The sequence below is a fragment of the Episyrphus balteatus genome, chromosome 3 (genome assembly GCF_945859705.1).
Source record: "Episyrphus balteatus chromosome 3, idEpiBalt1.1, whole genome shotgun sequence".
Classification (NCBI taxonomy): Eukaryota; Metazoa; Arthropoda; class Insecta; order Diptera; family Syrphidae; genus Episyrphus; species Episyrphus balteatus.
The window spans coordinates 22,858,784-22,871,707 of NC_079136.1; the positions used below are offsets into that span (position 1 = coordinate 22,858,784).

At 32.4% G+C, this 12,924-nt stretch overlaps 3 protein-coding genes across 3 annotated transcripts; 1 reads left to right on the top strand and 2 right to left on the bottom strand.

Annotated features, from left to right (window-relative positions):
• The first annotated feature begins 631 nt into the window (after nucleotides 1–631).
• LOC129914111 (3'(2'),5'-bisphosphate nucleotidase 1) lies at nucleotides 632–1,995 on the top strand. The gene is made up of 2 exons (XM_055993178.1): nucleotides 632–898; nucleotides 966–1,995. Exons 1-2 carry the CDS (start codon nucleotides 785–787, stop codon nucleotides 1,764–1,766), a joined length of 915 nt encoding a protein of 304 aa, XP_055849153.1. The 5' UTR covers nucleotides 632–784; the 3' UTR covers nucleotides 1,767–1,995.
• A 1,711-nt stretch (nucleotides 1,996–3,706) lies between these two features.
• On the bottom strand, nucleotides 3,707–7,373 carry LOC129915857 (WD repeat-containing protein 37). The gene is made up of 5 exons (XM_055995546.1): nucleotides 6,966–7,373; nucleotides 6,439–6,910; nucleotides 6,002–6,376; nucleotides 4,340–4,586; nucleotides 3,707–4,271 (listed from the first exon to the last, which is right to left on the bottom strand). The coding sequence occupies exons 1-5, from the start codon at nucleotides 7,114–7,116 to the stop codon at nucleotides 4,146–4,148; spliced, it is 1,371 nt and encodes a 456-aa protein (XP_055851521.1). The 5' UTR covers nucleotides 7,117–7,373; the 3' UTR covers nucleotides 3,707–4,145.
• A 2,443-nt stretch (nucleotides 7,374–9,816) lies between these two features.
• Nucleotides 9,817–10,562, bottom strand: LOC129914108 (vesicle transport through interaction with t-SNAREs homolog 1A). The gene is made up of 2 exons (XM_055993174.1): nucleotides 10,310–10,562; nucleotides 9,817–10,250 (listed from the first exon to the last, which is right to left on the bottom strand). Exons 1-2 carry the CDS (start codon nucleotides 10,442–10,444, stop codon nucleotides 10,047–10,049), a joined length of 339 nt encoding a protein of 112 aa, XP_055849149.1. The 5' UTR covers nucleotides 10,445–10,562; the 3' UTR covers nucleotides 9,817–10,046.
• Nucleotides 10,563–12,924: the final 2,362 nt, after the last annotated feature.

The window sequence follows — 12,924 nt, forward strand, 5'->3', positions numbered from 1 at the left end:
AGCTGTCACAACGAGTCGGCGGAGCAAGGCCAATATGAACTGGGTCATGTAAATTTGACATTTTTTTAAACGATAGCCTTGTTCCTTTCTGAGGAGCAAAGTACTACTAGTAGTTTACTAGAAATTTACAATGGAACGCACTTTCAAGGAATTCAATACAAATCGTATCTACTCGGGAAGAACATGAGTAGATGATAGTACTAGATTAACCAAAACATCTACTATTAGTAGACTACCACCTCCAATGGAATAGGGCTATTTTGTGTAAGATTCCGTTAAATAACAGGGTGTCCGAACATCAGTAATCTGAACTCAGCAAAATATTCGAACAGAGCTATGAAAATATTAGGTCTGTTCAATGAAGAACAAATTAGTGACAGTACACAGAAGAGAACAATTTCATGAAAAACGTTCGAACAAAATAGAATAGACCAAAATATAAAAAAACAATTCAATTGTTATCATGAATATGTTCCGAACAACTCTGACTACAAAAACTCAAATATAGCGGTACTGCTTTTAACTATTTTATGCATTGAACAGATTCGAAACAGAAAATCAGTCATTCAACCGTAAAAAAATACACAACAGTTATCCAACCTCTCAACAGCCAACTTCATTGAACAGCATAAAAGTACATTTTTGACAGTTCACATCTCTTCTTCAATTTCAACGTTGAAAGAAAATCACAAAAACAAGAATTTTTGTGGCGAAACTATAATCGCAAAATTTCATAATTTAAATAACTAAAGTATTAAATACGTCAAATATTAAAACTTGAAAAATGTCTAGTCCACTTGTGATGAGAATAATGTCCTTATCAATAAATACAGCCAAACGTGCTGGAACTATTATAAGAGATGTTATGCAAAAAGGCAATTTGGGTATCGTTGAAAAGGTCAATAAAGATAACTCATAATCTTATTAGCATTTATTTTATCTCTCTGATATTATATTAAATTTAGGCCAAAGATGATCTTCAAACAGAAGCAGACAGATCAGCTCAACGATGTATCATTGCTTCGTTGAGTAAACAATTTCCTAAAATTAATATAATTGGCGAAGAAGGGGGTTCGGACTTAAATGTCGCCCAAGATTGGTTAGTAACTGAAATGGATTCAGATTTCCTAACTAAAACATGTCCCGCTGACTTGACCGATGTCAAAGATGAGGACTGCATTGTTTGGGTCGATCCACTCGATGGCACATCTGAATACACTCAAGGATTCCTCGAACACGTAACTGTGTTGATTGGAATCGCTGTTAAGAATTCAGCAATTGGTGGTGTTATTCACCAGCCCTATTATAAACACGATACCGGAGAAATCGGTCGTACAATATGGGGCCTTAAAGGTCTCGGTTCAGGTGGATTTGAATTAAAAACTGCGCCGGATGATAAATTTATCATTACCACAACTAGATCACATTCCAATCCGATTGTTCAGAGTGCTTTAGATGCATTAAGTCCAACCGAAGTTATTAAAGTTGGTGGAGCGGGATATAAAGTATTGCAATTATTGGAAGGCAAAGCACATGCGTATGTATTTGCAAGTCCAGGATGCAAAAAGTGGGATACTTGTGCTCCTGAAGCTGTTCTTGAAGCTGCGGGAGGTACTTTGACAAATATGTTTGGTGATCACTATGAATATCATGTTGATGTGGAACATCCAAATAAAAAAGGTGTTCTTGCGACGATTGGAAGCGTTTCTCATAGTGACATTGTCAGTAAAATACCACAAAATGTTAAAGATGCTATGAATAAGTAAACTATATGTAATACGGGTATAACGGGGGTGCCAGCATGGAATTTAATACAATCGAAATGGCAGAGATAAAATCGATTAGTGGTAATGCCTTATTTAGATAATCCAAAATTTTCACTTGAAATGCCGATACGGACTAAATTGACCACACTCGATTGCATCAAGTTAAATGCTGGGGTCCCTGCTTTGTAAAATAATCTCATTCCAAATGAAATAAAAACTTAATTCTTTATTTAAACAAAATACATATCGCTCGTTTACTTGAATACTATCATAACTCAAAATCACGTTATTAATGCAGAAGTAATTGGTATAAAGTAATCTTTAATCCTGCAAAGAGTAATTTCTTAACTTTAAAAGGAGCAGAAGGAGCACTAGTTTTATTTAGAAACTAATGTCGTTTTCGATTGGACGTCCAGAAGCATCCGGAAGCATTTGGAAGTCTTCTGAAACCGTTTTATTGACTTCAAAATGACAGCAAAAACGCTTCTCAGAAGAGAAATTCTCTTCTCGATTTAAAATCAGAATCAAATAAAGAAGAACTAATACATGCTTATTCAAAAGTCAAAATAATCACTCAATCACTATTTTGTTGGTTTTTCATTCAAAATGGTATTTTTTTTGTTTGTATTTAAACAAATAAACGCATTTTATACTTATTTAAAATAATCTACAAACCAACTGTCCCATTTATTTGTTGAATATTACCGTTTTTGAAAATAAATTTATAATATTTCGTTTGAAAGAAAAAAAATATTTTATATTTGACATTTGAAATTTCACAGAATAACTACTAACACAAACACAAAGAACAGAATTGAGTGGAAGCGATTTGAACTGTTTCATTCGATTTCAGAATGAGTGAATCCTTGAGTGAAACCAATCGAAAACGACATAACTTTTTACATACAAAAATAGATTAATACTAAACTTAAAACTCGTTTTCTGATAAAAACAGTTTTTTTTTTTAAATATGACAGTGTTCAAGTAAATGAGCGATATGTAGTAGAGTATTTCTTTATTACTTCAGAATATTCCCAACATTTGAAACGTGGAATCTATAGAAGTACTTTCCCAAACATACAGAGTTCATTTGTGTTAAAAGAGGGTTTTATTTGACCAATACTTTTTAATGAATTTATAACAAAAATGCTCTTAAGTTAAATTTTCTTAAATTAAATTTTTGCACACACATTTCATGAAATGAACCAAAAATGCGTTTAGCAGCGTTTCGAGGCTCATAAACTCTCTCCGCAATGTGTAACGTGTAATTCATACGTTATCATTCTTTGATAAAAATGGGCCTGCTTTTGTGATCGACAGAGAAAGGATTCTTCTGACTTAAAAATTAGAAGGACATGAATCCTGTTTTTATTATACTTTCATACAGTAACGCAAAAAAAGCCAAAGTTTGGAAAATCAGTTTCCTGGTGATCTATGTGGAAGCCAGGTTTTTGAATAAACAACAACAACTTGTGTGTGTTACCACCGAGTTCATAGACTGGAGTTAAAGCTATTTCACGGGGACCAACCTGATCATCAGATAGATGGTGCTATTCGGCCCTAGCGAGGTAATCGAAATTATGCTTCGAGGTGTGTTTCCGACAGGTTAAAACTGTCCGATTCGGATGAAATCGGAAAAAATCCGCTCCGAGGGATTACCTCGCTAGGGTCGATTAACTTGAAAAACTTCCACACTCGAGTTGGGGTTGAAAAAACAACCTAGCGATTGGGAGGCCCACGACAATTTTTCTAATTTATCAACTTAACTTTAACCGACTAGCATTTTTACTAACCCACACAAGTCTCTTATTGTCAGATACTTATTTACTTATTTTTTTTTTTTTTCAAAAATTAGTAATTTTTTTAAATTAATAACGAATTGTATATATTAGTGATATTTTATTTATAGAGAAATAAACACATTAAATTCGGGAAGTATAAGACTAACATTTTTACTACTAGGTACTACTATCTACTGAGAAAATTATAGATTTTTATTCATTATATCTAGATATGCACAGTTTAAATCGCACGTTTTGAAAACACAATATATATATATTACTTTCTATAATAACATAAAACATATATATTTATATTCTTATTTTATGTTCACTATGATTTTAAAATGATGACAATATTATTTAATAACTTTTTTTGTAAACGAATAAGTGATGCATAATTATAACATTTATAAACGATGAGGAACATCAATAACAATATGATGAATAATTCTCTTTTAAAAATTAAACAGTTAAATAAATTATTCAATTATTCAATAATAATTATGAATATTATGATTCCTAGATCAATAATATTTCCTTTTTTTTTATAATGAGTACATGAAATGACATTAAAAACACAATTATTTTTTATATTAAATTAATTATCCTTTGGTAATGAGATCGACCATCCGAGTACTCTTCTATCGAATCCACATGAGAATAAATTACAGTTGAAAACAGGCTCCTCAGCCCAAGCAACTGATGATACCATACGTCGATGGCCCTTACGAAAATACAACAACAGTATAAAACTTCATATGTAAATAAAAATGTTGATGTAGATTTACTTACTTGTCGACTTGTTCGAGGTAAACGAGCTACTCGTTGACCATTCAAATCAAACAAACGAATTTGTCTATTATCGTGTGGAATTGCAATTACTCCCGTTGATGAGACAGCTAATCTGTTGACAGCTGAATCGGTACGAATTGTTGCCAATGCTGATCTCATATTGCGTAGCTCCCATACCTTGACAGTACGGTCATCCGAACCGGACACAACTTTGTCGTCTTTAGTAAAAACTGTTGAAGTAACACTCCTAGAGCATAGGAATAGGAAAACAAATGTAAAATATTTTGGTTCAAAACAATTTTTTCTAAAAACTTAAAATGCATAATAATTTAAATTCATTTTTTGAAGCCAAAAAACAGAAATACAAGAAAATTAAAGAAACTACTTAAACAGATCATCTAGCGCTTAAAATATTTGATACTTGGTACAAAAGTAAACACAAAGTACAACCATCTTTCAAAAATTTGTTCAACTTCTGGATCTAGCGATATTATACGAAGCGTTTACTGGTATTGAGTCGGAGGCGCCGAAAATGGGTTTGTATGTGAACATTGTGAATGCTGTTGTCGAAAAGAGAGGCTCAACACCGTCGACTCACTAAGATGACCAAAATGAACGGATATAATTTTAATGAAACCAAACACTGTTTATTTGGGATCCACTATAGCCTAGCACAATGACGTAAGTGCAGAGATAAACCGATGAATCTCTCTAGCAACCCGCTGTTCCTTCGAACTAAAAATTGGCATTGATAAGAGAAGATGAAAAATTTCTAAATTAGGTTAGGTTGGGAGGGATGTGAACAGCACTGAGCTGTTGCGTACACGAGATCCTATTCTTCGCTAGAAAGTCTCGTTCACCAATGAACCAATTTCCACGGAGTGGATTGTTTGATGGTTTAAGCATTCGCAGATGTTTAATGGTTTATTTTTTTTTCTTCATCCGGACAGCTTCTACAGAAATAGAATGCACGCATTTTTTGGTCAATTGGTACAGCTATCAAGATTCTAATATTCTTTTTACTCATCGATGAGATATACGAGTTTATTTATCGTTAGTACAGTCGTTCCTGGTCTGCAAGAATTTATTGATTAGCTCCTTTGTTGTAAGGTCTTTTTTTGATATGTCCAGGAACCCAGCAGAGTTTTACCTGGTTAGTGTAACTGATACTATTTAGTTTCTTTCTCCATTTTAAAACTACCTTAGATCTTATAGCCCCACAGGATAGAGCTTGATAGCTGTTCAGGAAAAATTTAATTACATATTTTTTTTTGTGTACAAATTCCGGCCCTTTTTCAATATCATAAATCTCAGCCTTAAAAATACTTCAACTGTCTAAAAGTTTGAATGATTTTCTAATACTGAGCTTTGCAGAACACAAAGAAACTCAGAAGGAAACTATCTCAAAATTTGAACTCCAGCTTCAGTTCCTATTGACATTTTTGAACCATCAGTTATTTCTATACTGGCTTATCTCTGTGTCTTTTTCGAATTTTGAGATAGTTTGCTTTGAAAGGAAGTTTCGTTAAACCGTACATCAGTAGAGAATGGAGGAGAAAATTCAATTTGGTCAGAAAGCTGTAAATACAGCAGCTCAGATGGCAAACAAAACAAGAACTAAAAGAAAACCAATTTGTTTAAAATAAATACAAAAAATCTCACTCTGTATGGCCTTGAAAAACTGATACAGCTGGTATGGCATCTCTAAAATCCCACAAACGAAATGTCGAATCTCTTGATGCTGTTATTACTAAACGCTGACTGGAATGTGCCGAAACATGTGTCAACTCGTGATCGTGTCCCGTCAATGGTTGAATGGGTTCTTTAGTTTCAACATCCCACAACATAGCAGTTCTGTCCCAGCTTCCTGTAATTATTTGGTCCATATTTGGCAGCCAATCAGCTGCAACAACTACCGAAGTGTGACCTCCTGGTCCGGAGAATTCACACAACGGAGTTCGTAATGTATCAACTCTATCACGATCCTCGACTTGTTCATCACTATCATCGAGTTCCTCTTCAGATGAATGGCCTTTTCTGAAAAAAAAAAAACAAATAATTTGAATATAAGGAAATAAGAATGACCCAATCTCACGTACTTGGATACTTCCCAGTTTACAGCAGCTTGCCAGATATGAGCTGTACCATCACCACTGCCTGTCAACACCAAATCTCGGTTTTGGTGGAATTTTATTGAATTCACCGAACCAGCATGTCCCTGATATTGCAATAAACAACGACCACTTTCAATTCCCCAAATGCATGCTGTATGGTCAGCTGATGCTGTACCAATTATTGGTTGTCCAGACTTGGCTGCAATTTGCCAAACTCCGTCTTTATGACCGCAAAAGTCACGCACCAACGAACTGACAACCGATTGCGCCTTGAAACTGGACACAATGCGAGATGTTTGTGCTCGTATTTTATGACTTGCTTTAACTTTACTACCCGAAGCTATCTTTGATTTGAAACTTTTGATTGGGATTCCAGTTGTGTCAGGGTCATCGTGTCCGGCAGACCGATCACAACCCATATTTTCTTTAGCACCAAGTGATTCGAGTTTTTCTTGTACTACACACAAAATTTGCATTAAGAAAAATAAGAAATTAGGTATTAATTAACTTACGAGTGAGGTTTTCCATATAAAGCAACTCGAATTCTTTTTCGATTTGAGAGAAAAGCATATGAAGTCGACCGCGGAAAGGTGCATCATCTGGAATACTTAGGTCTTCAGCAAGACTAGATAATCGAGATCCTCTTTTTGATGAAGGTTTCATGGTGGATTGGATATTATTAATTTGGTTGTGGGGGATATCCAAAGGTTATTGTTTTGTCTTGTATGCGTTTGGTACGCTTTCTCTATATCAATCTGATAGGATTCAAAATTTATTAAATAATTGAAAAATTATACTTTCTAAAGATAAATCCAATATTGAATTATATTGCTAAAGTATTTTTTTATGTTTTTAAGCAATAAATACATTTTTTTGTGATCGACATGAAAGTCGAAAATGGAAAATATTAAAATGACATTTCAAGTCAGTGTTCGGAAATATGTTTTTATGTCGTGTTCCTGTTCTTGTTCTTATTACAGATGTTCAGAAAAGATGTGTTCTTGTGCACACTACAAAGATTTTTAGGAGCGTACTCAAAATGTGTGATTCTTATGTCGAATTCCTTTCAATTGAAAAATCGAATTTTCGGCGATCTCGAAACGAATTTTTTCTGAAAATCATGTTCCATAGAAAAAAAATTCGCCTCAAACGAAGCAGAATTCGAATTTTTTTTAATCCCTCTTTTTTGAGAGATTTACACGGATTTGCACACACACTTGGAACATTTGACATTTCTCAAACGTCAAGCTGAAAGTTTTCTTCGTGATGTTTGTTTATTTGAGAACACCAACTTCAAATAAAGAGTAAATTTTAATTGAATATCGTATTTATATTGCGGCAAAATGTGAAATAAATAAAAAAAAAAACAATGTGCGATCAAAATATATTTTTTCTTGTGAAAAAATCAAATTACTGTGGCTTTTCTTCTCGTAATTGTCGTCAGAAAATTTTTTCTCTGTAAAACCACAGCATACGGCCAAAATAATAACCTTCTACTTCAACTTCACTCAGATCTTAATAATAACTGCAATTTCCCTTTGATTCTGATTAAAATAAATCTATATTACCGAAGAAAATAAACAAAATTATTGATCAAAGGAATCTCTGGTTTTATTTTGCAGAGATTGTTTTGGTTTCAGCTTGACGTTCGTGTAAAAATTGTTGTCAAATGACACACATACAATCGAATTCGGTCTGTTTTCATGTTCCTTTTTAACACCAAAAATTCTATTTTTTTGAGGCGATTCAAAAAATTGAAAGGAATTCGACATTATTCTTGGGGGAGAATTTAGGCCGTGTGTGAATTGCGTTAAATAGTTAACACCGTGTAAAATTTTTGACACTATTGAGGTGAATAAAAAATTTTCAGCTGTTAAAAATTTATTGGGCTCTCTGGGACCTGGTTAAATTTGAGTTAAATTTTGTTTTGCAGATGGTTTTGTTTTGTTTTGTTTTTTTTTTTTAAGGAGTTTCATAGCAGAAAAGAGGCAGAGAAAAAAATCTCAGCTCACTTTTTTTCTGAGATTTCTGAGACGAAAATTTTTTTGATTCAATTTCTCAGTTTTCTTTCTTTAGTTTTTTTTTTTGTTATTGTTTTGATTTTTTTTTGGTGGTATTTAGTTATAAAAATGCTAAAAACATGACAAATTTAATGAAAATTTGAAGAAAATGTTATTATTTTGAGCTTGCTTCACGAAATAACTTATTTTGAAATAATTTTTTATCACAATTTTATATTTGAAGAAAAGTTGCAGTTGTTTGAAGTGGCAGTTGAAGTGTTGGATTTGAAAAAAATTGGATTCATGTGAGAAACTTGCCCCACAAAATTATTTTCCTCTCTTCCAAAATGACATTGAGGCCTCAGAGATCTCTTCTTGGTGGCGCCTAATGAGATTTCTAAAAACATCATCATAGCCAATGAACCCTAAGAGCAAACGCACTTCTTTCTTCTTCCTTTAATTCGGCGCTGTTATGATCTGAATTCTCCTACGAACCTGCTTCACCTAGTGATCTGTCTGTGGGGTTCACCGGGTTGACTTCAAACATCGGCGGCAAGCCCTCCGGTTTTATAAGGCTTTAAGCCTGGTAAGCTGCTGAAGCGAAAATAAATTTTCCCAAAAAAAAAAAACACAAAATCTGATCATGACAGCAGCTCTTCTTTCACTAAAATTTTGATGCAGAACATGGAACTAGTTTAGCAGAAAATGTAAATTCCCTTCGGTTGAAACTCATGATAGCTTTTTAAATTCCGGGTAAACAAAAATATTTCGGGCCGAAAACAGTAAGTTTTCATGCGTCGAGTGCGGTTGCGAGCGCTGTTCCCCTCCGTTTCATCCGACGAATCCGGCAATTATAGTTCTGGCTTAAAAATGCTTAGGTTGAAGCTGTCTTAACTGCTTCTAAGTTTTTCTTAGAAGCAGCTTAGAATATGGCCCAATGTCTATAAAATCCATTTTCTTCCAAAAATAAAGCAAAATTTCATTCAAATTCAGAATTTATGAATTAATAAATAATGATTTTGAACAATTTTTTTTTTTAATTTGAAGACTTAAAATGGATTTTAATTTTTAAAGTCATTCAAATATTTTATCGTCAGTGATTAAAGTTATACAACATGGGCACAGAACCTTTGTCTTAAAAAACTCAGTGCTGTTATATTTGAGTTAAACTTATTGGCGCTTCCACAGCGATTTTTTTTCTCATGGTTATAACACAAACGTTGAAAATAAATCAGATAGGTACTTGACATTACTATGTAGAAATGTTTCTGAATATAAGGCCCTATTATGACCTGCGAACCGCTCAAAATATTTGGGGAAACTTAGTTATTGAGCCTTTAATAAGCATTTTAGCGTTTTTAAAAAAATAATATTGTAACATCAGTCTCTTTATTTTGACTGCATTGCGGGAACGTCATCGTAGTTTTCTGATCGGAACACCACGATATGAGTGTTTCCCAAATCTTTCGACTTGAGTCGAACATTCGACTCGCGAGTCATAATAGAGCCCGTATTTTCTAAATTTAATCATTTTTTATTTTAAGAAATGTACATACGATAATTAATAACTGATATCAAAACCTATTTTAATGATCATTTAAATTTGATGATAAGCAAGCCGACAAGTATGCCCACTTCTAGCAGAATGATCAAAATTAATATCAATTTATTGTATATCACATTACGACGTATTGCCCGCAATGCAGCTCGTGATTTCGATAGTTCCGTGTCTGCACTATCCAAACGACGTTGGGTCCTAAGTAAGGATTCCCTCTGTTCACTCAACTCGGAAAGGACCTGAGTTAATTTGCATGAAGATTATTAAATATTTCGTTTATGTTATAGGAAGGACTCACCTCGGTACCAATTTGTTCAGTTTCGATTGCTACCTGATTTGATCGATTAATACTATTGGATGTCCTCTCAAGAACACTGTAAGTATCAGCTACTGCTTGTTCATTTCTGTTTTCCCAATCGTATGGTCGAAACATTATAGTTATTAAAAATTTTTAATGTTTTTTTTTTTTAATAAATTATTAGGTCTTGAAGATAAATAAACAAAGAGTTGATTTGTGTAGAACAAAAACAAGATATTTCAAAAAGATAACATAACTTGTCAATAATCTGTCAAAATGTTTGACATTTCCATGGGCGCGTTCATACATAGCACAAGGAATTTAACAGTGCTGTCGTTTTAATAATTTAAAATAGTACTTTAAGATAAAGTACTACTACTAGTCGATATATATACAGAAAATATTTTGTAGTATTAAGCCTAGTACGTAGCTGAAGAGAAACGAAAAATGTTTAAGTCTCCAAAGTCAACAGCGAACATGTTAACGAAAAAATACCATAATAAAAATACAACGAAATCGTAATGGGGACTTTTCACGAGTCGATTGCACGATATGTCGTTCGACTAGGATTTTTCTATGGGGATTGTCACTTTAAGCCTAGTACGCTGCTGAAGCGAAACGAAAAATTTTGAAGTCTCCAAAGTCAACAGCGAACATATTAACAAAAAAATACCATCGGGTATTATAGCAAACTAAAAATAATAAAAATAGAAGTAAAAAAATTCAAGAAAAAACATCACATAATAAGTTTAAAAGCAAAACAAATTTATTTGCATTCAAGATTTCGTTAACGAAATTTTGTATGGAAAATTTCGTTTCGCATCAGCAGCGTACCAGGCTTTAGTCACCTGCGACTTACGTTCACACTTCACACGAGTCAAAAAGCTTCGCCGCACGGACAAATCGACTCGTGAAAAGTCCCCATAAACGAAAAATTTCTTTAAACTTTTCGTTCCGCAGTACGCTGTTGGACCTAGCGAAATTGAAAAGTGTCCACTTCTTTTTCGCACACAAACAATTAAGCCTAGTACGCTACGCTGCCGATGCGAAACGAAATTTTTAGTCGGTCTCCACGAGCACAACGAAATGCTTGCGAAATCTCGACTTAAAAATATTCACAAAAATTACAAAACATAATTAATAACAAAAAACAAACACGCATCTTAGAATAGCATGCAAGGACAAAATGAACAACAAAAAAACTCAAATGTCATTTTTCCACACACAATTAATGTCCCCGGCATGCAATTGTTTGTGTGCAAAAGAGATGTAGAGACTTTTCAAATTCGCTGTGTCGAACAGCGTTCTGCAGAACGAAAAGTTCAAAAAATTTTTTCGTTTACGATTTCGTTGTGTCATGTCTAGGACATTAAATGATAGCATTCGAAATTTTAGTAATTCATAAATAAAAATGCAAACAATTTTAATTTTAATGTTTATATGCAATATTTATTAATATTTAATACAATTGCAAATAGTTTTGATGTAAACGCCTTTTTTTATATATATATAAATTTATATAATATATTAGATTTTAATTTAATAATATTCATACTAATTCTAAGCTGATAGATTTTGTTGCATACTTTTTTAAAATACATTTCTGTAAATAAAGAACTGTCAATATTTTTATTGTTTTACTTTTTATTTTTACAAAAATTGAATACATTTATTTTTTTTTATTCCAATTTAAATGAATCATTAGATTTGTTATTAAGGAAATTAGAAAGCAATTTTGAACTGCAATTCGAAAGGTACATCAACAAACATGTTTTTTTCTTGTTTTTTTTTTTTATAAATGGATTGTATGTTTTTTTTTTTTAATATTTTCAATAATTTTAATTTTTCTTTCCTTTTTTTAAATATGTAAATATTCGTTTGTTTTCAAAATTATGTAATTAGATTTTTTTTCTAATTTTTTTTTAAGTCTAGAATAATTCTTAAGATCTAACTAACTAGCTAGTTATTTTATAAGAAACTACATACATAACTTGTAATTGCTTAAAACGTAAAGTTAACCGGATGAGTGACTTTTTCTACGGCCAAAATAAATTACGAGTTGTTTAAAAGGATGGAATTTGAATTTAAATTGCAAAAAATGGAATACATTATTATATTAATAAGGAAGATTATTTACTTTGAGATGTTTAACAAGATCGAGGAAAAAATTAGCTCTTTCTAAAATATTTAAAACAAACCTATGGTATTCTGTAATGTTTTTTGGGTATACATAATACAAATTTCTTATTCTAATTCCTATTTTTAAACATTTTTATTTCTAAATTCATTATTTTCTTTGCAGAGAAAGAAATAATAAAATAAGTTTTTTTACATCATATTTTAACGTTCTTTGAATAACTTAGCAGTGAGCAAAAAAAAAAAAACTTCGAGTTGCATGAAATTGAATTTATTTACTTTCAAATATCAGTGTTGTGTAATAAAAATAAAATAACGGTTTTGAATAAAAGAAATCACAACAATAATTATTAGAAAATTTAAAACAAGCCGGGAATTTTGGTTTCGAAATAAAATAGATGCCATTGGCAATACTCTGAGGGGTTTTGTCATTGTTTTTGAAAGAGGACAGCAATTTAAGAATGTAGCCAGTGGAACTG